General features: G+C 38.4%; 1 protein-coding gene across 1 annotated transcript in view; it reads left to right on the top strand.

Annotated features, from left to right (window-relative positions):
* ADAMTS19 (ADAM metallopeptidase with thrombospondin type 1 motif 19) overlaps positions 1 to 25,985 on the top strand; it is a 139,645-nt gene that overhangs the window by 14,931 nt on the left and 98,729 nt on the right. Inside the window, exons 3-6 of the mRNA XM_027653255.1 lie at positions 10,474 to 10,639; positions 19,847 to 20,019; positions 20,951 to 21,034; positions 23,175 to 23,332. Coding sequence (XP_027509056.1) covers positions 10,474 to 10,639; positions 19,847 to 20,019; positions 20,951 to 21,034; positions 23,175 to 23,332 — 581 coding nt within the window. The remainder of the gene's footprint in view (positions 1 to 10,473; positions 10,640 to 19,846; positions 20,020 to 20,950; positions 21,035 to 23,174; positions 23,333 to 25,985) is intronic.

Genomic DNA, 25,985 nt, shown 5'->3' on the forward strand with positions numbered 1-25,985 from the left:
TTGCCCAGAGAAACTGTGGGATACCCCTTCCCTGGAAATACTCAAGGTCAGGTTAAATGGGGCTTTGAGCAACCTGGTCTAGTGAAAAAGGTGTCCTTACCCATGACAGAGGATGGAAACAAGATTATCTTTAAGGTCCCTCCTAACCCAAACCATTCTATGAGTTTATTATTTTATTAATTCTGTTTATGTCACTGAACTAAATAGACATTTAAGGCTTTCTAGCCCTTTCTTAAGGCTTCTGTTTCTTTTGTAATGGAAACCAAACTACTTGAGAGAAAAGAATAAAGGGTAGGAGCTACTGATTGAAGGCAGAAATGATCAGAAAAAGATCATTAATTTATTGGGTTGGCAGAACTATGTGATGTTGTCTTTTGTGACATAGTCATGGTTGCCATAAAATCTGTGTTGTTTTAGGCATCTAAGGATGGAAATATCATATTTGTCTTCTTAAGGATTATGGAGTGTGCCTTGTATGTAGTTATGGATATTCTGAACATACAATAGTTGCACTGCTGATGCAGTCTGGCTTGCCAATAGCTGTATTTATTCTTAATTATATTAGTCAATCCTTGCACAGTTACCTGTAGCAAATTAATAAAATAGCTTTTCGATTTAAGTGAATTTAAAAGTCAAATTTTTTTCAGTGTGTCTAACCCAATGTGGCTTGAAAATGGGTTTTAAGTTGACTGTCACATACATTGAGATCCATTTCAACAGTGCCTTGTAGTGCCTGGATCAGAAATGCTAGTCTGATTTTAAAATTTTGTAAATTAAGTCACCTGTAATCAGTGTAGGTTTTCTGTTCATCATAAACTTCCAGAATGCTCCATAAAGAAAAGAAGTAAGAACATGCCTGTGCTAAGTCTGCATTTTTTAATTTGTAGTTTCTAAATATAAATCTTTAGATGTTAATAATTTTGAATTTATGATTTTAAAGATGTAATTGTGGAATACTTTTCTTGAGGGAAAATGAAACTATTTAAGTGAAAGAAAATGGAATTTCATGTACTGCAAACTCAAGATTCTGGACCATCTTTTTATTCCCTTTCATTTTCTTCCTCTTTGAAAGGATGTAGAATCTAAACACGTGACAGATTAATAGATGTAAAGCTGTGGAGGATGTGTATTTAAAATCTTGATAGTTGCAACTTAGTAAAAAAATACATTTACTTACAGAGTAATTTTAGCTGTGTAACATGGTCACAGGAAAAAAAGCATTTAGAGTTTTTATGCTTCCCTCAAACATTTTTCACAGCAATAGATCTGTTAAAAGAACAACATATGTTTAATTTCAGTTAACTTCTTAAAGTTTGTTGGGGGTTTTTATTTTTTTTGTTTGTTTGTTTGGTTGGTTTGGTTTGGTTTGGTTTTCTTTTTAGGGGGGGAAGTTGTTCTTAATTTTTTGGGTTTTTTTATGAGAAAGCATACATGATGTTGTAATGAACTTGTTGGCACATTACTTAGGTGAAGCAATTTTTACCACTGTATCTAGCTAGTAACATATTGTATGCCTTATGCCTTAATAAAAGTAAGTAACATCAAAGATTAACAGATAAAACTAGTTAGATCTAGGGAATTGAGATGGAAAAAGTTATTTTTATAAAAACTGAATGTCAGATGTTACAATGACTATAAAATAACAAACTGGAAATAGCAAAGAGTAGGAAGTGTGTTATATGCAGTGGTCCTTTGACATGTTTTACTCTTTTTCTTTACTTTCCCACTTCTTTGAGACTTCCTTCTCCATGTGAAGCTGGCTGCCTTTCAGTGGAAGAGGTACCTTTGAAGCAACTTCCTACGACTGCTCCAAAGTCCAGCTCTCAGAAATTTATCTGACAGACAAAGAGTTCCAGTAAAAATTCTGTTTACTGATGTTCAGAGAGAGGAATTCAATTGTGGCTACAAGGATAATTAGTGGTAAAGCCTATTTCATCAAGCAACAGTCAAAGGCTGGTGCATTTATCATCAGACAGCAGAAACTGTGATAAAGTATGATTACCTTCTATTAAAACATTGGTGTGAATATCAAGGAACCTGGAAAGCTGGCCCAGAAGGAAAGTAATGTAGACCCTGGGGCAGATGGATCTAAAAAAAATGACCATGAATCAATAAAGGTAGAAAATTGGAGAGATTTCCAAGTGTTAGAAGATAAAAATATGAAATGTTTCAAGTAAGAATAGTAAAATAATACAGCAGCAATTCTGTTGAAACTGTTTTAATTACAGTAGCAGGGAATACATTAAAAAGAAATGTAGTCTGACAAAGGATTTGTGTTACAAGGGTAAGTGTAAAATCTTGAATGCGTAGAAGACTGGACTTGATCTGTGGATCTAAGACATTTAAAATACAGAGGTAATTTACGTTGTCTGTTCTAGACTTTCTTATTCTTCATCATTTTTTTCAATACTACAGGACTTAAGCAGTGACAATTAGGTGGTATAGTGAAAATAATGCAATAATACATGCTGCATATGACCTAAAGGGAAACTTTGATTTGACTTAGCAAGTTGAGTTTAGCTGAGTCTGTTTCAATATTCAAGTGACATTTATAAGCAAACCTACAATTTTGCAGGTGATGTATAAATTTCCTTTAAAATGTTTGATTTCCTGTCTAGAATAAGAAGATTAAATGGCTTTATATGACTTTGAGACAGTAATAAGAAAGCTGAAAATCCATTGTGCTAGGTAAGTCACTGGAGGAACAAGCCAACTGTTCCCTCAGCTGGTGCTTCCATCAAGACAGTGTCCTTTGTTCTGAATAATATGCGTGGCCTGTGTTAATATCAAGTGCTCCAATCAGCACTGAAGAAGTCCAGATGACTCACTTAGTAGCAGGTGGTCTTTTCCTGCTGGTTTTTTTTATCCTTTTATAGAATACACAGCTTCTTCTTGTGTAGGGGTCCGTTTTACTTCGTCACAAATCCTTCCTAAGTTCAGGAGTTTTTGATCCTTTAACCCACAGTTTAATCAGCTGGAACCCAGGCAAGAGGGTTCTTGGGCACAGGAAAAGAAAGGGGGTTTGAACACGTTAATTTCAGCACTTTGCAATTGGTTTGTCGATTCTACTAAATTCTTCTGGAGGTTAAAGGCCAAATACACAGGAGTTGAAAATGCATTGATATTTCTGAAAATAGTGGCACAAGCTGAACCAGCACAAGCTGAACCAGGGGACTCTCTGAGTGATGGGACAGTACAGGTTGCAAGAATCTACAGCCAGTTGATATTTGTAATAAGAACAGAGAGTAGCTGGCATGTGAAGAGGTGCTCACTTTAACCTGATGACCAGCTTGTTACACCTCACAGAAAGCTGAGGGACTTGAGTCTGATTCATGAGTTTCACTGCTGATAGCAGCGACTGAATATTGACTTTAAAAACAATTAGGAAGCACGGTTTTTGCTTTTGTCTGAAAAAGAAACTGAAAATAAACAAGAGAGTTTAGAATTGATAAATTTTGTGGGTTTTATTTGCAGTTTCATTTTGTGTGTAGCGAGCACCTGTTTAACGGCAAGTAGCATACCGAGTGCTGCTGAGTACCAACACAAATACTTTCCTGCATCTATGTGGATTTTTCAGAGGGTGAGGAGTGCGGCAAGTGTAATAACTACTTCAGCATTTTAATGTTATTATTCGTAAAACCCCAGTGTCTGCTTAAGATGATGATCATGAAAGATGGGTATACTCTGCTGGAAAGTAGGGAATTTGTACTTGCTCTGAAATTTGTGTTAGTCTTTAAGAAAAAAGGGATTTGTACTCTTTTGTTTAGCCTTGTGAATTGTGTACCGGTTCATAGCATATTTTAGGTAATATCTTCATTAAAAGGAATCTTAACTGTACATCATGTAGGCTAAAGCCAATTAGGTATAAATTCCATGAAATATAAATCAGATATCACCATTGCACATTTATTATTATGATCATGTATTGTATCATGGGGAATATTTCCGCTTTTCATCTTTGGCATGGGTTGTTGTGGATTTAGAAAACTTCAGAAGAAAGCAAAAGAGATGAGAGCTTTTATGGTAAACCCAGATACCATGGGACCTGTGATAAAAGTGACAATCCTGAAACAAAAAACAGATGTGAAACAGGGATGAGATTAGAACGTTATAGTGATACATACAGATTTTTGACATAGACCTTTGTTGATATATCTACCTTTGCAGCTTTTTTCTTCCTTTCTTTAAAGACAGAATTAATTGAAACACTTTAAAGCTTAGTGTTATCAGTGAGAATTTTACCTGTAAGCATGGAAAAGCTCTTTTGACCTATTTGGGAAATCGTAGGCCAAACTGTCTATGCTTATAGGTTTAAAATGTCTGTGGGGTTTTTGTTTATCACCTTAAGGTAAGTGTGTGAAATGCATCCTTTACCTTTAAAGACACTGTATTGCAGCTGTGCAGACAGGTTGCAGCTTGATAGTTAATTATTTCAGATGTACATGAGAACTTTCCCTATAACAGTTCTTATTATAATGCAGCATTTTTGTCTAATGTCCAAAAAAATCTAAGGCCGTCACAAAGAATACATTAAATACAATCGAGACATTTCTGCAGATGTCTTTTGCATATATTAAAAGTACATCCCAAATGTGAAAAACTAGTCATGTAATTTACACTATTTGCACTCTGTAAGTGGGCAGTGTGTAAATAAGCTGTGTAGAATTTATGTGTCTTATATCTTAGGAGTGCAGTCTGCAATTTAAAGATAGATATTCTAATCACAGAGGTTTACCTTTTAATCTCAGATTTTTCTGCAGGGAAAAGGAATGTGAGCTTCTCAGAGAAAAAGTTCAGCACTATTGGGGACCATTTGGGTGAGCAGGTTTTTTCAGAGCTGTGGGATTCTTGCAGAGAATATAGCCTGACACCAGCTTCCCAGCTGAAACTCAAATACCTTTTCTCAGTTGAGCTGTACTTTGTAAAAATACCACTTGAAGAACACAAGTCTTCAACGAGATAGACTGCACATTACTGAGAACTGAATAATTGAAATTCAGAACCTGAAACTTTCGTGGGAAGTAGGCAGTGTTTTTGGAACATGGCTATAGGACAATGTGTTGCTGGTGAGATATTCTTGCCACCAGGTAAATTTGCTGCTTCTCTGCTGCTCTTCACTAGGTAGGAAGCGCTGTACAGTCCAGATAAAATGTTTTCATCTCTAGGTATGAAAGGAAGAGTTTTCTCCACAAAGAAATGCATTTAATTTCTACTTGAAAAACTACTCTATATAAGTAAAGCTGATTTAAAAAAGTGAAAGTAGCATTCATGTTGCAGAGCTAAAAAAGTGGAATGTAAGCTTGAATAAGAGCTTGTGTTGCTGTTGGTTCTGTATTTTGGCAGTGCTGTGTTGTTTGCTATCCTGGATTATTCTCTTTAAAGTTATGACTTAACTGCACATATAAAGAAATATACATGGATTCTAATGGAGAGATGATTTAACTCTGAGTTGGAACTTTTAATTTATAAGCATAAATCAGGAAGAATAGGGAAAAGTTGAAGTAGGATTAATAGATTTCCACAGTATTTTTCTGAAAAAAAAAAAAAGAAAAGGGATTGAGGAATACTGTATATTGTTGCAATTCCTCATATAAAATATGATATGTCTTAAAACGGTATCATGGAATGTTCACTGCTAATCTTCAGAGTATACAGTTATATGTTGTTTAAGGTGATTTTAAAATCAAGGATAATAAGTGAAATAACTGGTAACATCCTGTGATAGATTGCAAACTTGTGTAACAAAATAACTCATTGCACACATAGAATTATTAAAATATTTTTATTGTGGTGGTAGTCAATGACTGTTTGTGGTTACTTCTTAGGTAGACTATTCTTTGTATAGATATCATCCTGCACTGTGAAGACAGTTTAAAAATCATAGCAAATATTAGAATATTGGCAATTTAACCAGCCCTTGCATTCAGCACAGCAGTGATTTCAATTAATGTGTTTATAGAAAGAGATTTAGGTAGTAACAAAGGAAATATTTTATTTCTGGTTAGGAAACAGAAAATTTGGAATCTATAGGAAATGCCAAACATCTTAGGGGTTTGGCTGATGGTAGTTTGAGGGGTAAAAAAACACAGACCCTGTCAATGGACCTGATACCTATAGTTTCTTTATCCATTAGTCTCCATTACTTCATTTTCTTTTCAAGAAATCTGATTCCTTTGGATTTATGTCCTTTCTGTGATCACTTACACTTCACTCTCCACTGTCGTCTTGAGAGATTGTTCTCAGTTGAATAAGGTTATTTGAACAATGGCATATGTTGAAATGTGTCAGAATATGCAGACCCATCTCAATTTTTAACACTTCACTGTTCTACTTGATTTGTATCTAACAAAAACTGAAGAAATCCTTTTGTATGTGCAACAACAGCTTTTGCTAAAAGTAGTCATGAGCTTAAACATGAGAGCAGCATCCTATAGAGAAGGATTTCTCTAAGGATTCAGAGTAGTGTGTGTCTTAAACCAGACTGGAAGTACAGGAGCCTGGAAGGATTTAAAAGCCATGGAAAAATTTTTTCTTCAGATCTCGAATTTGGGGGTTAGTACCTGAATGCATGATTTTATCCCAGTGGTCTCTGCATAAGAATCTGAATGTTTTTCCACTGTCAGTACTATAAAGGTATTGCACTGTACATGTATGTGCACTTTCTTAAGGCACAGACCTACCATCAAAACGGATCCCAGAAAGGATTGGATTGAATGCTATGTTAGCAGCTGAAAGCCAGTCAGCAGTGATAATACTGACTTTCTCCCTGTTTTGATGTCTCCCAACTCTGTGCAGCAGAGTGGAGTGAGCAGGCAGGTAGAGGAAACCTTTAGGAGAAGCATGGTGTATATGATGTGCAGAGCCGTGAAATGCAGTTAACTGAAGACAGAAGTTGCTGACACTTGTGACATATTTCTTCAGCCTTCAGCAATGGAGGTTCTTAAAGATGGAAAGCAGTAGTGTGTTTGAATAACAGGAGTGTGTGAAGTTCTTACACTGTTATTTACACAGTTTGTAAACTTGTTGTTATCTTGCTTTATTATTCGCTTTAGTATGAGCTGGAGATTCTATTTTTGTTGTGTTTCGGCTGGAGTCAGGTTCTGAAAGCATTGTTAGAATCATGATACTAAACTTAATCTGAACTTATATAATCATGGAGGAAGACATTCTTCAGATGGGGATACTGATATACTAACTAAAGATTTTGCCTCTGTACTCAGAAACAAATCTTCGGTTCCATGACGTTTGACAAATAATACAAAGTCTATTATGAGATTATGTTTCAAAATAAATAAATATTGAACTTGTAAACAAGAGTTGTTTTTTTGCATGGTACATTGAAGAGAACCTTTCATTTTTATACTGCAGATGACATTTATATTTTGGTGCTGATGGCTGCAATATGTGTTTGAAATGATACATACATTTTCTGAGTCTGATACCCATACACTTTTTTCATACTGATACTTGCCTGAGCATGAAAAAATACAGTCTTGTACAGCCTGTCCTTGTGTGCATTTGCTTCATGAAGCAATGGAGAGCTGATTGCAGGAAGTCTTAAACTGAAACTATTACAACTGGCCATACCCCCTGCTCTTCACCCACCCTGTGGCACTCAGGGTACTGGGGGAAGATGTTTTCATTTCTCTTTGTTTTCTACTATCCAAATCTGTTTTAATTTGGCAGTAAATTAATTTTCTGTAGGTCAAGTTTTATTTCCCCATCATTTGATGAAGTTTGCCCCATACTTAAAGTGCCTCTTTACTGCACAAAGTAAATAAAAAGCGGAGCAAGTACCTGGTTCATCCTTACTTAGAAAATCTGAGGAATTTGTTGCCAAATGAGACTGTGCTGGGCTTGAAGTCTACTGAGATGTGTGTGCTACATTTAAGGTTGCTTAATTTTTTTCGGGTAACCTGCATGACAATGGCATGTTATGTTACCTTTGCATGAGATAAGTTCCAGCACACTGGTAGGGGTTTCAGTTGCAGCTGTGAGCAGTGGTACTTCCTCAGATGAAACTGCTGGAAGATGGGTTAATTCCTCAGAACTCAGAGTTGTACCCCAGATGCATATTAGGGGTTTTTATTTTTACATTTTTTTTAATCTTTGTTTTGCTGTGCTTTTTCATGGCATGGAACTTTTGCGATTGGAATTGTCTAAAGGCTGCAATTGCCCCTGGCATTCAAGGTCTGAAAAAGTATGGAAACTGTGGTGCTTTAATGCATTACTTTGATTTTCTCTACTTTCTGTATTCACTTTCTGTGATCACTTAAGATCTCCTTAACTCCACTTCTAATGATTATGGAAAAATAAGGGTATGGTTGGCAAGGATACAGCTTCATCTTCCCTTTTCTACTTGTGAAATTGTCCAATAGATGGAGAAATAGCCTTTTTTTTTTTTTCAAAACCAGTCAGAATGGTAACAGAGATTATTTGGTTACCCAGATTTGTCTGAAAATTACCCATTTGCATACATATAACTTTACATCACTGTTTTTTAACTTCTGACTCAGGAAACTGGCAAGATTTTTTGATTTCTCAACCATTGAGTTAAAATTCGGTTTATGCAAGGAGCTGAAAGAAAACATTAAATGTTGGTGGTCATAGCACAGCTTTTCAGTTGGCAGTCTGAAGAGCATAATCTTAAAGCCCTGGTTTCAATTTGCAGCAAAGAGAATGAAGACAGAAGAAATATGGCAAATGTTCTACGAAGGAGTCTTTGTGTAAGGGGGACTAAGGCCTTGTTTTTAGTTGGTGGACAGGGAAAACTTGCAGCACCACCTAATGGACTGCTACTCCTGTTCTATACCCAGAGTTTATCAACATCTTTTATAGTCTAAATAATTCTTTAAAAAAAAATAAATAATCTATGCCTGAATGAAATTCAGCATTAGACATAAAAATAAAATGAAAAGTAGTCTATGCATTTTACTAGTATTTGAGAACTATCCTTTTAAATAAAAATTAATTTCACTCATAATTTATATTAGAAAAATTAATTCTTATGTAAAAATAACATTTTTCCAGATGCATAGAAGTGTTATCTTGCAGGTGTACAGAAAGTACTTAGTGATACGTAACTAGCTAATCTTTTAATGTGTAACATTTAAAGCTCATGATGAACTGAACCTAAAAAAGCAAGTGCAAAAAGGAAAAGGAACAGCCAAAACCCCAGATATTTTATGTTTGTGTACAGTGTTAGTGATGACCTTTCAATGTCTGTTCAGCATTCCATAACTAGTGTAGCTGATTGAAAAATTAAATACACGTATTCACATTTATTTCATATGATTGTGCAGAAAGATTTTATTGGATTTTTCTTTTTAAGGTAATGCCCACCCATGCTTGAAGGAAACTGTGTTTTGTACCACATATGAAATTTGAGTTTGTTTTTTTGCTTGGGTCAGAATACTTTTGGGATGATTTATCCATATGTCAGTCAGGATATCCAATGTGATAATGGCACCTACATAATTCCGGAAGAAACAAAATTGTTGTCTATTTCTCTCCATCGATGTGACATAGAAACATAGAGAAGAGCTTTTTACTTCTCTTAGCCAGAGGCATCACTTTGTTTTCTTTCTGTAACAAAACTGTTTAATAGGTTTTTTAAGTTTAGAAAATGAGTAAGTTAACTGTCACTCTTGCTGGTATGGGAAAAAACGCCCCCAAAATCTTTCTGTCTCCTGCTTTACTCTTGATAGGAACTTGTATGTGTTGGCAGCTTAACAATTTGAGCTGAGTTAGATTTGTATGGTATTTATATAAATACATTTTATGGTATTTTTTTAACTTTGGCCACACTCTGTTAATATTAAATATGCATCTGGTATGTTAACTTTTCACGTATGTTTGTGTGTATAAATATTTTGGGATGGGGAGAAGCTAAACAAATAAGTGGCTGTATTAAAATATTTTTCTGGTGTAACTGCTGGCAACTAAGGAGGGATTGCCGCCCTTTTTTATAGGTTTGGATTGTTTTGTTTTGTTTTAAATTTGACTAAGTGTAAAAGGAGTGCCACAAGATGTCTTTTCCATCTTCGCATTTGTTCAGGATGTATTCTTATGCCTTAAATTGTTCCTGTTATTTCATTAAATATGGTTATCTAAAAATGTGACAATACACTGAATAATAAAACCAGTGTATAGACTTTTCTGTAAATGCTGTATGTATTTAAATGACCCCCTGGGTCTCCTAAACCAAACTTTTAACATTCCGTATCTTTTACTGTGCATATGCTACTGGCAGGTAGCCACCCACCCACCCAGATATAGTTGAAATAAATGAAAGTTATTCTAGTTCTTCTAAGTAGAAGGCTTGTAAAACACAAAGGTAGTCACTTTACTCATAAGGTTACTAAAACAAAGCGTTTTCTTAAATGGGAGTTTTGTGGGTTTTGTTTTTTTTCTTCTGCAGGACTGTGCACAACTTAGTAAAGTCTTGTGTGTCCCTTTTGTTTTCCTTTGCAGATGGGGTTTATACAGATTAACGAGGACTTCATATTTATTGAGCCACTCAACCGCACTTTGGCCGTGACAGGCCACGCACACAGGGTGTACCGACGGAAAAGGTCCACAGAGGAGAAAGTCACCGAAAGGCCAGCTTCTCAGAACCAGTACTGTGGTGTGGTTACAGGTAACACGCAAACTGCACTGAAAAGTTCTAACGTGGCAAATACGTTTTTTAAGATAAGCAGACGCCAGTTAAAAAAAAAAAAACAAACGAACCAAAAACCAAACAACAAAAGCATATCTAATCATTCTCGTAGCAATACCTTATGGTGAACTTTGAGGTGGGCAAGCTGAGGCTGCAATTTTACTTGTTGGAAGAGGGAACTGTCCACTGAGGAACAGACATTGCTTCTTAATTTCCATTCGTATATGAAAGTAGAACTCTTTGGATCATTTTTCTCCTTCAACTTAATAATTACAATCTATTTTTTTTCCCCCTCTTCATAGTTGCTTAATTACTCGCTACATGCAAGGCTTCTACTTAATTTTCTGTTTTAAAAGGCTGGAGTATGTTGAAGAGTTGAAGAGTTTTGGTTAGTAATAAGTCTTGAGCTTTCAAATGTCTGACACTGAATTGAAATGATTTTTATAAGTGTTCTGGTTCTATGATTGATACTTAAAAGACCTGTATGAAACAATCCTAATGCATCTTTGTCAATGACAGCTAGAAGAAGCCGTTGAAGTAGAAGGGTTTCAACAAAAATTTGGCACATGGTGATAACTTAATAGTCTTCAATGGAGAAGTAAAACTTGCTTTTGTGACATTCTGTTGTTCCTGCTTCACCATCAGCTCACCTTCTTCAGAGGCCAGAGGGCATCTCAGTCTTTTGACCTCAGCATGAGCTGAGGGTGTTTCTAATGTTGTTGTCAGAAATTGTTTTTCTTCAGGAAATCAACCAGGATGAGTGCACATTTGTAGGCATGTTTTTCATGCATAACTGAGATACTGACAAAGTGAAAGAAATGGCAGAGGTAACTGACGTGAGTAGGGAGCTGGATTGTATATTTGAGGTGAGGCAGAAGGAACTGAGTTATTTCAAATAGGCAAGGAAAGGTAAAGGAAGGATGCAGCTGCAGTTTTCTGGTGCCTAAGGGTCTGCAGAGAGAAGATGAAGCCAGACATTCCTTAGAGGTATGCTGTGACAGACAACAGCTGTAACTTGCATTCAAGGAAATTTCAATTTGCATAAGGAAAAAAAAAAAATCTCAGCAAGAATGCTTGGCACTGCAAGAGTGAGGTTGTTGAGTCCATGTCCTCAGACATTTATCAAACTTAACTGAAAATGGCTCTAAGAGAGCTAATGACACTTTGACATTTGAACAGGCTAGTGCAGGAGGTTGGACTAGCTGCCTTCCAGGGATCGCTTTCAGCCTGTGCTTTTCTGTGGCTATCTAATCCTTCCACATTTTATATGGTTACAGAATAACTGTGACAGGCTTTTTTTTTTTTTTGGTGTTCTTTTTTTTTTTCCTTTTCCCCCCATATTGGAAGTATTGTTTTTATAGTTAGGCATGCATCCACAGTTTGAAATCAAAGATAAATCAGCAAAACAAGGCTGTTATTGTAGCTATGAAGCAGGACTAAACAAATGGCATTTAACTTCCTCCAGCAGACTCTATATTACTCTTCTAGGCATTGTATTTTATTGACACTGCTTGTCTTAAAGTGAAGATTTCTATATTAGCAAAAGTTGTTCACATAAGGTAAAACTGTTTATTCTTCCCTATTAATGATAAATAAGTTAAGAGTATCCATGCCTGCATGTGTTTGGGAATGAGGAAGAGAAAATGGAAAGTATGCATGGTGTGTGCATTGTGAAGTGAGAGGGGCATCTGACAAATAGCAAACCATGATGGGTATTAAAATGAGTAAAGATGCAAACTCTTCTGTAAGGACATTATTCTTCTGTGATGTTCATTGCCAGATATCCTTTATGCTCTTATGCTCTAAAACAGAAAAGTCAGCTTATTCTTTTACAATAATCTTACTCTCAAGGCTCTGACTTGTTGCAAATAGTCTGTCAACAGAGATTCAAATATTTGCTCGAAGTAAGTTTCATTATCTCTACTATCAGCTTTTAAATTTCAGAATAGTTCAAGCTGTGCCTAACTGATTAGCATCTTCTGGCATAACTTTATTGCTGGAGGGTATAAGTATCTGCTGTTTCTTACTGATGCTGTTGTACTAGCAAGACCAGTCCCTCACTCTGCAGGTATAAGTTATTTTAATAAGAGCGGCTGCAGTAAGTTACATGCTTAAAAGCTCTGTGTATGCTGGGAGCAATTTGCTGGTGTGACATGAAGTTAGCTAATACCACCAAAATATTAACGTTACAGACAGAGACTTAAAGGTGGGTTGAAGCATCAATGATAAGCCTTTACATCAATATTTTAGAAATTCTAAGTCAAATCCTAAACTAAGTAGATCAGTTGAACAGATATAAAACAAATGAGTATGTGGGCTTCTGAGATAGTCTCAGGTTATGCACAGTTGCTTTTGGTAGAGTTGTAGCCCTGTGGCACAGAGCAACTCAGTAATATGGAAACTTCTCAGCAATAGGGACCTATCTTACAACCGGATCTCTTGCTTCTACAGTATTTGTGTGTCAGAATAGGTACTCTGGGACAGGTATTTGTGCTGCTGGTTTTGATCCAAGTTGGTCTCAAAGGCTGGCTACCTATCAAGCAAATGTGTATTGCCAGTGATGAACTGTAATCATCGTTAAGGAATGAATGTCTGTGCTAGAGGTGTTGAAGGATCACTATTGGAAATAATAGCTTTTCATGGAGAACTAGCAGAGGCAATCAAAGAAGGTATTGTTTGTTGTCCGTTACTGTTGAGGGCTGGATTGAAATTTGCTACACGGCCAAACTTGTTTGGAGAGAACAAAGAACTTGTTTTTGTGAATGGGGTGGTTTTCTTAGTAATTAGGGGAGGGAGAGAGTCATACTAACAGAAGCAGATGCTTTCTTGATTGGTAACATTGTGCATGTACATACTTTTGTTGAAAGTGTGTATGATTTATTTACATATGTAAGCCAGTTGCACATGCACAGACCTTACACATCACACCTTTCTTTAGCACATGGCCCATGAAACCTTTAAAAGCAACCAGTTCAGGAGCATGTTACAGAGAAAATGGGAGAGAGGTTGTAATTAGAGCAAAGGGCCACATTGGGAAGCTAAGTTATTTTCCTTCTACCTAATCTGAAACTTTGGGGAAAAAAAAATCTTCTCAAGTAGTCATTCCTTTACACGAAGTGAGACCTCGTCCAGGATATGTTAACTGTGAATTTTGAATCCCATCTGAATTTTTGAGACTGGAAGACTCCTCTTCTACTTCTTAGTTCTGGCGATAAACAGTATACTGTCCTGGGCTACCAGCATGCTTCTCCTCTTAGCGTGATGCAGTTTTGCAGGAAAAAGCCTGCTAAATTTCACTGAATCAAAAGGTGAAGTTTTACTTTTTGGGATGTAGACTGGGTACTCAGCTGGGAGAGCTGTGTTGATTCTTGCTCTGCAGCCTGTTTCTATGTGATAGTCATGAAATAAAATACATAAACCATCTTGGTCATAGCTCTGGATCTATGAGGTGGAGACTGGTGCTACTTGAGATATTCATTTCTGTTCCTTGGATTAGAAAAAAAGTTATCCTTCTGAAGGTATTTAAATCCCTATTCAAACTGTAGCGGAGGTGTAGCTCATGGCTGCTTAAGTTCCTGAATATTCCCTATCTGGACAGAGTACTGCAATTTCCGTGTGACTAGGGTACCCGTTTTTCTTTTCCCTGGGAAAAGAAAGCTGGTGCGTGATGGTGATTGCTCTGTAGTTTGGGTCTCGTGAGCCTATACTCAGGAAATGCTTTTGTGCCTGAGGACTTGTAGGGGTACACCAGTCCTGTATTGGCAGCCTGTTCTTAGTGTTGGCTCAGATAATTTACGTAACCTGTGGATATAGTAGCCGGCTTTAAATACCTTTTGGGGTTTTGGGTGGGGTTATTGTTTTGTTAACACTCTTGTTATTTTCTCTTAATTGCCTATTGAATGCCAGATGTACTTGCTGCAGTATTTTTAGCCTTCTTGCTGGAGTACTGCAATATTCCAAGCTTTCCTTTCAGTCAATTGAGTTTAAGTAATAAATTGATGTGTGCACAAAATAGAAGTCTTATTGGACAGAACACTCCTGTAGAATTTACTTTTTATTTTGACAATGTAATCAAATATTAAGATGAATTTGTGCATCTTTAATCAGACTTTTATCTTGCTAGCACATACAGGATTGATGTAGGTGGTTTTTTTCCGGGAGTTGTTATCTCTTAAATACTGTACCTTCAATAATGACCTGTTCTTTATAATATTTATGACTTTATAATTATATTTATGACTATATAAAGAAGCAAGTTTTTTTACTTAAAACCTGTTTTGCCTGTTATCTGGTAGCAACCGTGACAGTTGTTTGAATACCAGTAGTACCAAAATTACTAATTCCATTTATTTGAAGTTCTTAGGGAAGAGCTACAATTTTCTGATAAATGAAATCTCGTGATGGGGATTTCTGCCAGCAATTTGGGAAAGGTTGGCTGGCCAAGAACAGATTGTCCATTGGTTTGTTAATGGGACAGATAGCTAAGGCAAACGATGGGCACAGCCCCTGGCAGACAGCTTGTCTGCAGAGCTGTGTAGTCTTCTCATCCACTACAATCCTAGAAGTGGAGGTTTCAACAGTTTGCAGTTTATGGGACCACAGTGACCTTAGTGTTTAGCACAATGCTGTATTTTATTGTGGACTGCTTACTGTCAATTCTGCACTCCTAGCTATAACTTTTAGAGAGGTGTGTTAACAGACTGCTCTGTACAGGCTAGATGCTGTTTTTTACAAAGAAATGAGGAATGTATAAACTGTTCCTGGAAACTGCACTGGAATCAGTCACTGTACCTATGAGGAAGGCAGATTGACCAGATGGCTTCTGAGGGATCTTTTCTAACCCAAATTAGTCAACTGTTTAAACTTAGATCTATAGCTTACTCTTGCAGCATTAAATGTTTGTATATTAAATCATAGTACTATAGCTTTTAGACTGTGGAGGTTTTGGCACAAATACTGACACTGAAACTTCATGAGAAATTATTCTCAAAAGAGTGATGAAAACACACATAATGCTTTATAAACTAGGCTGTAGATCCACAGTTAGAAAACGTGAATAAGGTTAGAGGCTAGCAGAAGTTATGAAGCTAAGCACGTGTCTGAAGGCTCAAAATGACTTTAAATTTAATCTTAGATAGCTTATGAATTTATAAACTGTTTCTACTTCTAGGAAATCAAACACCAAATGTTTATTTCTGGAGAATATATACTTTTTTTCTTTTAGTAAATGTGTATACTTATCAGTGTTTTACATTGTCACCAATCATATAGGAATCAGTAAGCCTTTCTAATATGTAGTGGGTTGGACTAAATCACTCATATACATAATCTTTTACAAATGACTACAGAAAAAGATGGACAGCCTTTTTTAGCATGCATAACTCATACTTGTTACATTGAAAAAATATATCTACATTATATTTACATTAAATCTACATTACAGAATCACAGAATATGCTGAGTTGGAAGGGACCCTTAAGGATCATCATGTCCAACCCTTAGCCTTGCACAGGACCATCCCCAAGAGTCATACCATGTGCCTGAGAGTATCATCCAAATGCTTGAACTCTGTCAGGCTTGGTGCTGTGACCACTGCCCTGGGGAGCCTGTTCAGTGCCCAACCACCCTCTGAGGGAAGAATCTTTTTCTAATATCCAGCCTAAATCTCCCTTGACACAATTTCAGACCATTCCCTCAAGTCCTGTCACTGGTCACCACAGAGCAGAGATCAGTGTCTGCCCCTCCTCTTCCCTTCACAAGGAAGTTGTAACTGCAATGAGGTCTCCCCTCAATCTCTTCTGCAGCTGAACACGCCAAGTGCCCTCAGCCACTCCTCACACGGCTTCCCCTCAAGGCCTTTCACCAATTTTGTTGCCTCCTTTGGACTCTCTAACAGCTTCATATCTTTCTTACATTGTGGTGCCCCAAACTACCACAATATTCAAGGTGAGGCTGCCCCAGGTCAGAGCAGAGCAGGACAATCCCCTCCCTAAACTGGGCTGGTGATGCTTTACCTGATGCCCCCAGGACAGGGTTGGCCCTCCTGGCTGCCAGGGCACTGCTGGCTCAGATTCAACTTGCCATCGACCAGGACCCCAGGGCCCTTTCCATGGCACTGCTTTCCAGCATCTTATTCCCCAGACTGTAGATACATCTGGGTTTGCCCCATCCCAGGTACAGAATCCAGCACTTCCCCTTGTTGAACCTCCTATGGTTGGTGATTGGCCAGTTCTCTCATTTTTCTTGGTCTCTCTGCAGGGCCTCCCTGCCTTCGAGGGAGTCAACAGCTCCTCCCAGTTTTGTATCATCTACAAGCTTGTTCAGTATCCCTTCCAGTCTTGCATCGAAGTCATTTATGAAGATGCTGAAGAGCACCTAAGGTGGAGCCCTGTGGAATCCCACTAGTGACAGCCCAGTCTGATGTCACCCCAGTCACTATTACCCTCTGTGCCTGACCCCTGAGCCAATTACTCACCCGCCACATGATGTGTTTATCCAGCTGTGGGCTGGACATTTGGTCCAGAAGGATCCTGTGAGAGACAGTATCGAAAGCTTTACTGGAACCCAAAAAGATCACATCGTCTGGCTTCCCTTGGTCTGCTGGGTGGGTTACCTTGTCATAAGAAGAAAACAGGTTTGATAAGCAGGACTTTCCTCTCACAAAGCTGTGCTGACTGTGACTGATGACTGCATTGTCTTTCTGGTGTTTTTCAATACTTCCCACAATAATCTTTTCCATGACTTTACCAGGCACTGAAGTGAGACTGCCTCTAATTTCCAGGGTCCTCCTTCTTACCCTTCTTGAAAACCAGGACAATGTTCACCAGCTTCCAGTCAGCTGAGACCTCTCTGGATTCCCAAGAGAACTCAAAAATCATTGAGAGAGGTTTTGTGATGACATCAGCCAGCTCTTTGAGGATTATAGGATGAATCCCATCAGGCCCCATAGGTTTGTAGAGATCCAGCTGGAGCAGCAGATCCTCACAATTTCAGGGTTGACTGGGAGTTGATCATTCTGGCAGTCAGTGGTCCTCCAGCTCAGGGCACTGATACCCCTTGGTCCATCATCCGTGTTGAAGGCAGAGGCAAAGAAAGCATTAAACACCTCTGCCTTGTCTCTGTCACTGTTTGTGAGGTGACCATCCTCATCCTGTAATGGGTTGATGATATTTCTATACTGCCTTTTGCCATTAATGTATTGGAAAAAACTCTTTTTATTGTCCCCCACATTTCTGGCACCTTCAACCCCAGGTGAGCTTTGGCTGCACGGATTTTCTCCCTACAGCAGCAAGGAGCATCTCTGAATTCTTCCCATGTCACTTGATCTTGCTTCCACTGGCTATACAACTTCTTTTTTTTGCCTTAATTCCAAGACAAAATCCCTGCTCAGCCAAGCCAGCCTTTTGCCTCAGCTGCTTGACTTCCAACGTCTGGGAATTGTCTGCTTCTGTGCCCTTAGGAGGTGATGTTTGAAAAGTGACGAGCACTGATGGAACCCAGCACCTGCAAAAACATTTTCCCAGGGGACCTTACTTACTAATTCCCTGAGCAGCCTGAAGTCTGCTCTCCTCATGTCCAGAGCTGAGGTTTTGCTGGCACTTTTGTTCCTGTCAGTGGAGATTTTAAATTCAATCACTTTGTGCTCGCTGTGGCCAAGAGGCCACCAATCTACACTTGGCTCATGAGATCCATTCTGTTGACAAGCAGCAGATCAAGGAGGGCATCTTTCCAAGTTGGATCCCTTAGGACCTGTTCCATAAAGTATTCATCCAGGTTTTCTTAGAAATCTTCTGGCCCAGGTTGAACCAGCTGTGTGATGCTTCCAGTCAATTTCTGGCAAGTTGAAGTCCACTGTAAGGACAAGGACAGAGACCCCTCTTCCACTATTATCTTATATTTTGAGTTTGTGAGTTTATTGGCTTTTAAGGCATATTTGTAACAGTTTCCTGAAGAGTGACTTATTTTTTTGGAGAGTAGTGTTATAAAAAGAACCATAGGAACTTTCCTGTTAAATATGAGATTGATTAATTGCAAAATATTTCCTAAAAATTTCTGAATATTTGATTGTTTCTAGAACATGTGTTTATAATTGTGATCTCAAGCATCACTTTTTTTGGAAACAGAGAGCCCAATATTCCATTACAGATGGTGAAAAAAGCTTGATTTCAATTACTTCAATGAGATCAGTCTCAGAAGTTCTACTTCCTCTCAACAGAATCTAACAAACTTTGGCTATTACAAGAGGTTCCATTCCGTATTTTGTTTTAAATTATTTTGAATTGTACTTAAATTTGTATTAAATTATTTAAAATGTCGTTGCTAACTGCTGTATGTATATCTGACCACCACCTGGCCTGAACTGTTTCAGTGTAACTAGTTTTTCTTTTTTCACATGTATCGTAGTAGTAATAGGGATTTTGTGGTGTTTTTGGAGAGGAAACTTAAAATTAACACCAGCAGTAACCTCTACCTTACCATAAATGTAACATGGTTTTGATTTGTAGCTTTCTGTAGGTTTAGAGGTCTGTTTCCAGGGTTTGGTTTTGTTGTTTTACTTCAGCTGCTTATGGTGACAGCAGTACTGACTTTGAAGTCATGCCAGTAGGACTTCACTTTTCTGTTTCTAACAAACCTGTATCCTACATATCGTTCTCTGTCATTCATTTGAAATATTCTTTCATCTTTGCAAATCACCAATTGTCCCATGTATTTTCCTAATGCTGAATTTGTGGCAAATCTGCATTTGTCATCTTGGCTGCTAAAATATAATTACATCAAGATGTTTTCTCTGTGATTTGTGAAGATGGACAGACACCAATTCTGCAATGTCAGTGGGACTGTTTTTCTTTCAGACCCAACATGAGTTTAGTTTTCTCCCACTAACCAAACTAGGAGACATACATATTCTCCTATTAATATGTTAGGTAAAAAGAATGCAAAGAATGTTTCTGACTTTATTTGAACAGATGGATAAGATTCTTGTTTTCTTGGTGTGAACTAATATTTATACGTAGTACAGACCTTTAATATGAGCCTTAGCATTGGCTGTGGCAAGTAAGTATATATTCAAGTTCATTGCTATTGCATTCCACAGAGTTATAACATAATCGAGGGTAACAAATCCTAAAAAGTAGTGTAGGGGGTAGTTTGAAGGATGAGTTTCTCAAGCAATGTTTTGTTTTACAGACAAAAGAAAATCCAAGAATCAAAAAGTATCAGAAAGTGGAAGAGGAAAGCGATACTCTTTCAAGTTACCTCAGGAGTACAATATAGAAACTGTTGTGGTGGCAGATCCAGCTATGGTTTCGTATCATGGAACAGATGCTGCCAGAAGATTTATTCTAACCATCTTAAACATGGTAAGAAATTTAAAATGAATTTTGATGTTTTGCCAACAGTGCACATACTGGGGGCTGATTTCGTTGTTCCTTCTGATGATTATGACTGAACAACTTTAAGGGACAATCAGCACATGACCATCAGCAGGCTGTCAGGGCTTAGTCCATATGTTTTGCAGCATAAAACCATGGTGGTGCAGACTTGTCTGTGCTGTCTGATCATATATCTTCAGGGAAGCCTGAAAATGAGAGAACAAGATTACTTTTTGGTTAGAAGTCCAAGGTGTTGTTGGAAGGGTTGTGGTGTTGGATGGTTTCTGGTGATCTGTGCTTATTATGAAGACATGATGTTGTAGAAAAGGATTCTGTGGTCATTAGTGGCCTAAAAAAATGAAAGAGGAATGGACTTGGACAGTTACACTCCCTCCCAGCTCTGTCTGGAGCTCTAGTGCACTCATCTGGTGCTTAAAGCATTGAAAAAATAGCATCTGTAATGTACAAGGTGAGATTATCCTAAAGAAGGAGCATAAGCTGAGCAATTAATATAAACTTTAGCTATTCTGAATGATAGGGAAAGTCAGAGAGTTAGAGTTAGAGGTTGGCTCAGACCACTTGGGCCCTGATTGTGGATTTAACTGAACAGAAATTTTCATGTGAACAGTATTAAATGCACGTGTAAATATTTGGAGAAACAGATTACAGTTTGTAAAGTGGTCATGGTCACTGAGGGGGAAAGGTCTTTTTTTGTGCTCCTGGAATGAATACTGGCTAAGCTCTCTTTTTTCTTTCAGAAAACCAACACAGTATATTAGCTTAATGTTGTGTTCAATTTTTGGAATATTAAAGCAGTCACAGTGGAATATGAGAATGTTTTGAGGTTCTACTATTTTTAGTATACAGTGTGTTGTGTGCAATACAAGCACATATTTTTATTTGCTGTTTTTTATCTTAGGTTTTTAACCTTTTCCAGCACAAGAGTCTTGGACTACAAGTAAACCTTCGAGTGACTAAGCTTGTCCTCCTTCATGAGACTCCAGTAAGTATTTATTACCTTTGTCTTAGCCTGTTGAGGGTAACACTACTTAGCTTGTTGCTCCAAAGGCTTGCAATATTCACCAACTTTAGTGACTAGCAAATTTCCTCAGTTAGCTTTTGTGCATTACTTAGTGATTGTCACTAATGGGCAGCCCCAGTGAAGATTAGGCTTCTCCTAATTGAGATTAGCTTGGTTGGTTGGAGCATGGTGGTGATAATACCAAGGTCATGGGTTTGATCCCTGTACAGACCATTCACTTGCGAGTCAGGCTTGCAATTCTGTGACTCTGTAATTTATGTGCTGCTTTATGCTGATGACACCGCCCTTGTTGCCCACACAGAAGCAGCTCTGCAGCGTTTAACATCATGCTTTGCAGATGCTGCTGAGCTCTTTGGGCTGGAAGTCAGCTTAAAGAAGACAGAAGTTCTCCATCAACCTGCACCTCAGGAAGTCCCCCATCATCCCCATATCACCATTGGCCAATCAGAGCTCAAATCAGTCCAGCAGTTTAATTACCTGGGCAACCTCGTCTCCTCAGATGGTGAGATTGATGGGGAGATAGACAACAGGTTAGCAAAGGCATACAGTGCCTTCAGAAAGCTTCATAAAAGAGTTTGGTGAAATAAACACTTGAAGAAAAGTACCAAGATCAGTGTTTACAAAGCCATAGTGTTGTCCACTCTCTTATACGGATCTGAATCCTGGGTCATCTACCGCCACCACCTGCGACTCCTCGAACGCTTCCATCAACGCTGCCTCCGTACAATCCTAAACATCCACTGCTCAGATTATGGGACCAATCCATCTGTTCTAGAACAAGCAGCAGTCACAAGTATTGAGGCCATGTTGCTGAGAACACAGCTGTGCTGGGCAGGGCACGTCTGCAGGATGAAGGACCAACCACCCCCTCCCTAAGATCTTGCTTTACGGTGAACTTGCCACCGGCTGCTGCAAGAGAGGAGCCCCAAAGAGGAGATACAAGGACTGCCTGAAACAACATCTCAGCCTCGGCCACATTGATCAACATAACTGGTCTACTCTGGCCTCCAATGGGGAGGCCTGGAGACACACCATCTACAACGCTGCTGTTTCCTTTGAGAACACACGCAGGATCACTCTCGAGGAGAAAAGACAACACAGAAAGAATCGTGTCTTGCAGAATATACCACCTAAGGAGTCCTTCTGCTGTGCCTTTTGCAACCAGTCATGCCTATCTCATGTTGGCCTTTTTAGCCACCAACGTGCTCACAACAAACGTGGGTAGAGCCCTTCCCAAATCTTCGTTCACGAAGCCCAGCCATGATGATGATGTATTGAGACTGTTTTTGCAGTTAAAAGTCAATCAAAGTTTCCTTGTGGAAATCAGGTGGATCTTAACAAAGTCTGCCTCTGCTCTGCCTTTTGTGCATTTGTATGGTTCAATATAAAAGTCATCCCCCTTAAACCAAATGGGCAGTAGAAGGAGTACTGATGTTCTTTGTTAGCTAATCCCTAGACAAACAAAAAGTGACAAGATAAAGCACTTCTTTTACCCTTTTCAGGCATCATCGCAAATATTGTTCTTTTTTCTGAAGAAAGACAAGTCGGTTGATACCCCGACTGAAATTTTCCATTAACCTGTGGGTTTTATATCTTATTTCAGGACAATGTCAACTTGATTGCTTGTTTGGTTTCTTTTCTACAAAATCTTATGCAAATCCTTTCATACTTTACTTAGTTCATAAGAAAAAGGGATTCTCTTATCCATGGTTCTAATTTTAAAATATCGTATTTTTCCATTGAAGAAGTAAGTATTTCTTTCTTCAGTTCCTCTTGGCAGTTGAAGAAATCTCATTTAGTGATCAAATTCTGGATCTTCACACCTTTATTCTTTTCTTCACTATGGATAATGAAAAATCAGAAAATAAATAAGACAAGAGTTCAGGTGAAGAGATGCATGTGCACTTCTCAGTGCACTGTCTCCATTTGTATCTTTGATATGAGAAAAAGGTGGTCTCTGATCCTGAAGTTTGAGTTGTTTCGCTTTGAATATATTATGCCATAAAAGGCAGATTATTTTTACTAACTCAGTCAAAGAAGCATCTGAATTCTATTTAGAGAATCATAATTTTACTAACATTAATATTTTTTTGATTTCCAGGCAGATATGTATATTGGACATCATGGGGAAAAAATGCTGGAAAGTTTTTGTAAATGGCAACATGAAGAATTTGGCAAGAAGAATGATATACACTTAGAAATGTCAACAAGCTGGGGAGAAGACATGTCTTCAATTGATGCAGCCATACTGATCACAAGGTAAAATAATAAAAGATGAGCATTAAAAATAGGCAACAGCCTAATATGAACATAGATCAAAGGACTTGATAATGACTAACACAGGAAGCTTGCAACTTGAGGCGTCTTTCCTGAACTCAAAGGTGGTGGTAAAGTGATAGTTCAGAACAGTAGTTCAGGCAGTAGTTACCAGATGGTAAACATCTGAAATGATGAATGGGTTACTCTCTTATTTCTTCTTTGTCTATAGGGCTGAGGCCTTAGACATATGTATAGCTAAGGTTGGATGATTTCTTCCATGAGCCTTCATTTAAAAGAGGCAGCACACGCAGACCTGTAGACACTTTCATTAAAAACACAAAACCATATTTAAACCACTCAGGGCTGGATCAGCATTAGGCACATTACTGAACAGATGCAAGCAAGGCATTGGTTAAGTAGTCAAGAGGCAGCAGTCTGGAGATGTCTTCAGCAGTCAGTGGATTTGGCCACACAGCTTTCTGAATTTAATGCAGCATTTCTGGGAGTCTTGGTGGATTACAAATTTACTATGAGCTGTCAATGTGCCCTTGTGGCCAAGAGGGCCAGTGGTAGGGGTGCATTGGGGTGAGTATGGCCAGTAGGTTGAGGGAGGTGATCCTCCCCCTTTATTTGGCTCTAGTGAGGCCACATCTGCAGTCCTGTGTCCTGTTCTGGGCTCTTCAGTACAAGAAAAATGCAGAGGTACTGGAGAGGGTCCAGCAGAGGGCCACAAAGCTGATTTGGGGTCTGGAGCATCTCTCTTGTGAGGAGAGATTACGGGAAATGGGCCTATTTAGTCCTAAAGAAGACTGAGAAGGGATCAGACTAGTGCATATCAATATCTCAAAGGCAGTTGTAAAGAGGACAGTGCCAGGCTCTTTTCAGCAGTGTCCTGCAACAGGATGAGAAGCAATGGCCATAAATTAAAACACAAGAAGTTTCACCTCAACATGAGGAAGAATTTCTTTATGTTGAGGAGCACTGGAACAGGTTGCCCAGGGAGGTTGTAGAGTCCCCCTCTCTGGAGACATTCAAAAGCCCTTCTGGGCACATTCCCATGTAACCTGCTCTAGGACACCATGACTTTGCTGAGGGGTTGGACCAGATGAGCCCCAGAGGTCCCTTCCAGCCCCAACAACTCTGTGATTCTGAATGGTAAAAAACCTTTGCAAAATGCTAGTTGTATGTTAAGATGTGCTTTTCTGAATTGCTTTGTAAATAATGATATTCTGATTTCACAGAATCATAGAATGATTTGGTTGGAAGGGACCTTAAAGATTGTCTAGTTCCAAACCCCTGCTATGGGCAAGGACACTTGGCACTAGAGAAGGTTACTCAAAGCCCCATCCAACCTGGCCTTGGAAACTTTCAAGAATGGGGCATTTACATCTTCTCTGGGCAACCTGTTGCAGTGTCTCATAACTACAGTAAAGAATTTCTTCCCTATATCTAATATAAACCTAGCTTTTTTCTGTTTAAAACCAGCCTTCCCTGTCATGTCACTACATGCCCTTGCAAAAAATCCCTCTCCAACCTTCTTGTAGGCCCCCTTCAGGTACTGTAAGGCTTCAGTAAGGTTGACCCAGAGCCTTCCCTTCTCCAGGCTCACCAACCCCAGCTCAGCCTGTCTCCATTGGAGAAGTGCTCCAGCCCTCGGGTCACCTTCATGACCCTCCTCTGGACTTGCTGTGGCATCATCTACAATTTTTTTATCTGTAAATTTAAATACAATTTCTTTTTAATTAAATCTCTGATTAGTGTTAAGGAAATTGAAGTAGGGAGCAGGGAAGTGATTGGTTAGATGTCAGACAGTAAGTCAGTGCTGGAGCCAGAAATTAAAGATCTGTTCTTCTGACATTTTTATTTTTTCAGTGGTATTATTCTCTAGCCTGTACTGCCTCCCACCTTAGAGCTGCTTTAGCTGCTAATAAATCATACTGGTGCGGTTTGCTGACTGTGGGAATGTTTTGCTAATCCAGGCTCCCTCTGCACATCATCAGGTTTATGATATAGCTAACCCCATGTGTGGCTCTACTTGTGTGTTTTGTTAATTCTGAATCTCATTTTGTTTTGCAAACACAGAACAAGCTCCTTTGTCACAACTTCCAAAGAGCTTTGGACAGCAGATCTACTTTATTGAGAGAAATAATTTTGTTTAGGCAGATGAACACAGACTGTGTTTTTTGAGTTAAAATGCAAAGTTTTGGTTATCCAGCACATTCTGTGGCAGACTTCCTAAAACTTACCACACCTCCTCATTTGTCTTGCATGATAGTAGAACAGCAAGAGTGCATTTTAAAACCTTTCCTGTGCTTTCACATGCCTGTTGTGTGTAGTAACCAAAAGAGTTAGAAATTAAGTGTTGAGTGTTCTGCAGAGCTGATTTTTAATGCCTAAATACAAAGAGAATACCTTGGATGTTATAGAGACTGTTGTTGAACAGTCAACGAGCCGTCATAGCCTTTTCATGAAAAAGGTACTTTTCAAAACTTATTTTTGCATCTGTTTTGTAAAAAGGAAAGGAAGACCAACTTCTCCCTACAGCTTTCTCTGCTGCCCAGATAGTATGTAGTGATACATGTGAATCTGCTACCAAGTTGTTCATTTCACTTTATTTTGGTTTTAATTCAGCCTTTGAGTTTTTGTTTAGTTT

The sequence above is a fragment of the Corapipo altera genome, unplaced genomic scaffold, assembly GCF_003945725.1.
Source record: "Corapipo altera isolate COAL_440 unplaced genomic scaffold, ASM394572v1 61305, whole genome shotgun sequence".
Classification (NCBI taxonomy): Eukaryota; Metazoa; Chordata; class Aves; order Passeriformes; family Pipridae; genus Corapipo; species Corapipo altera.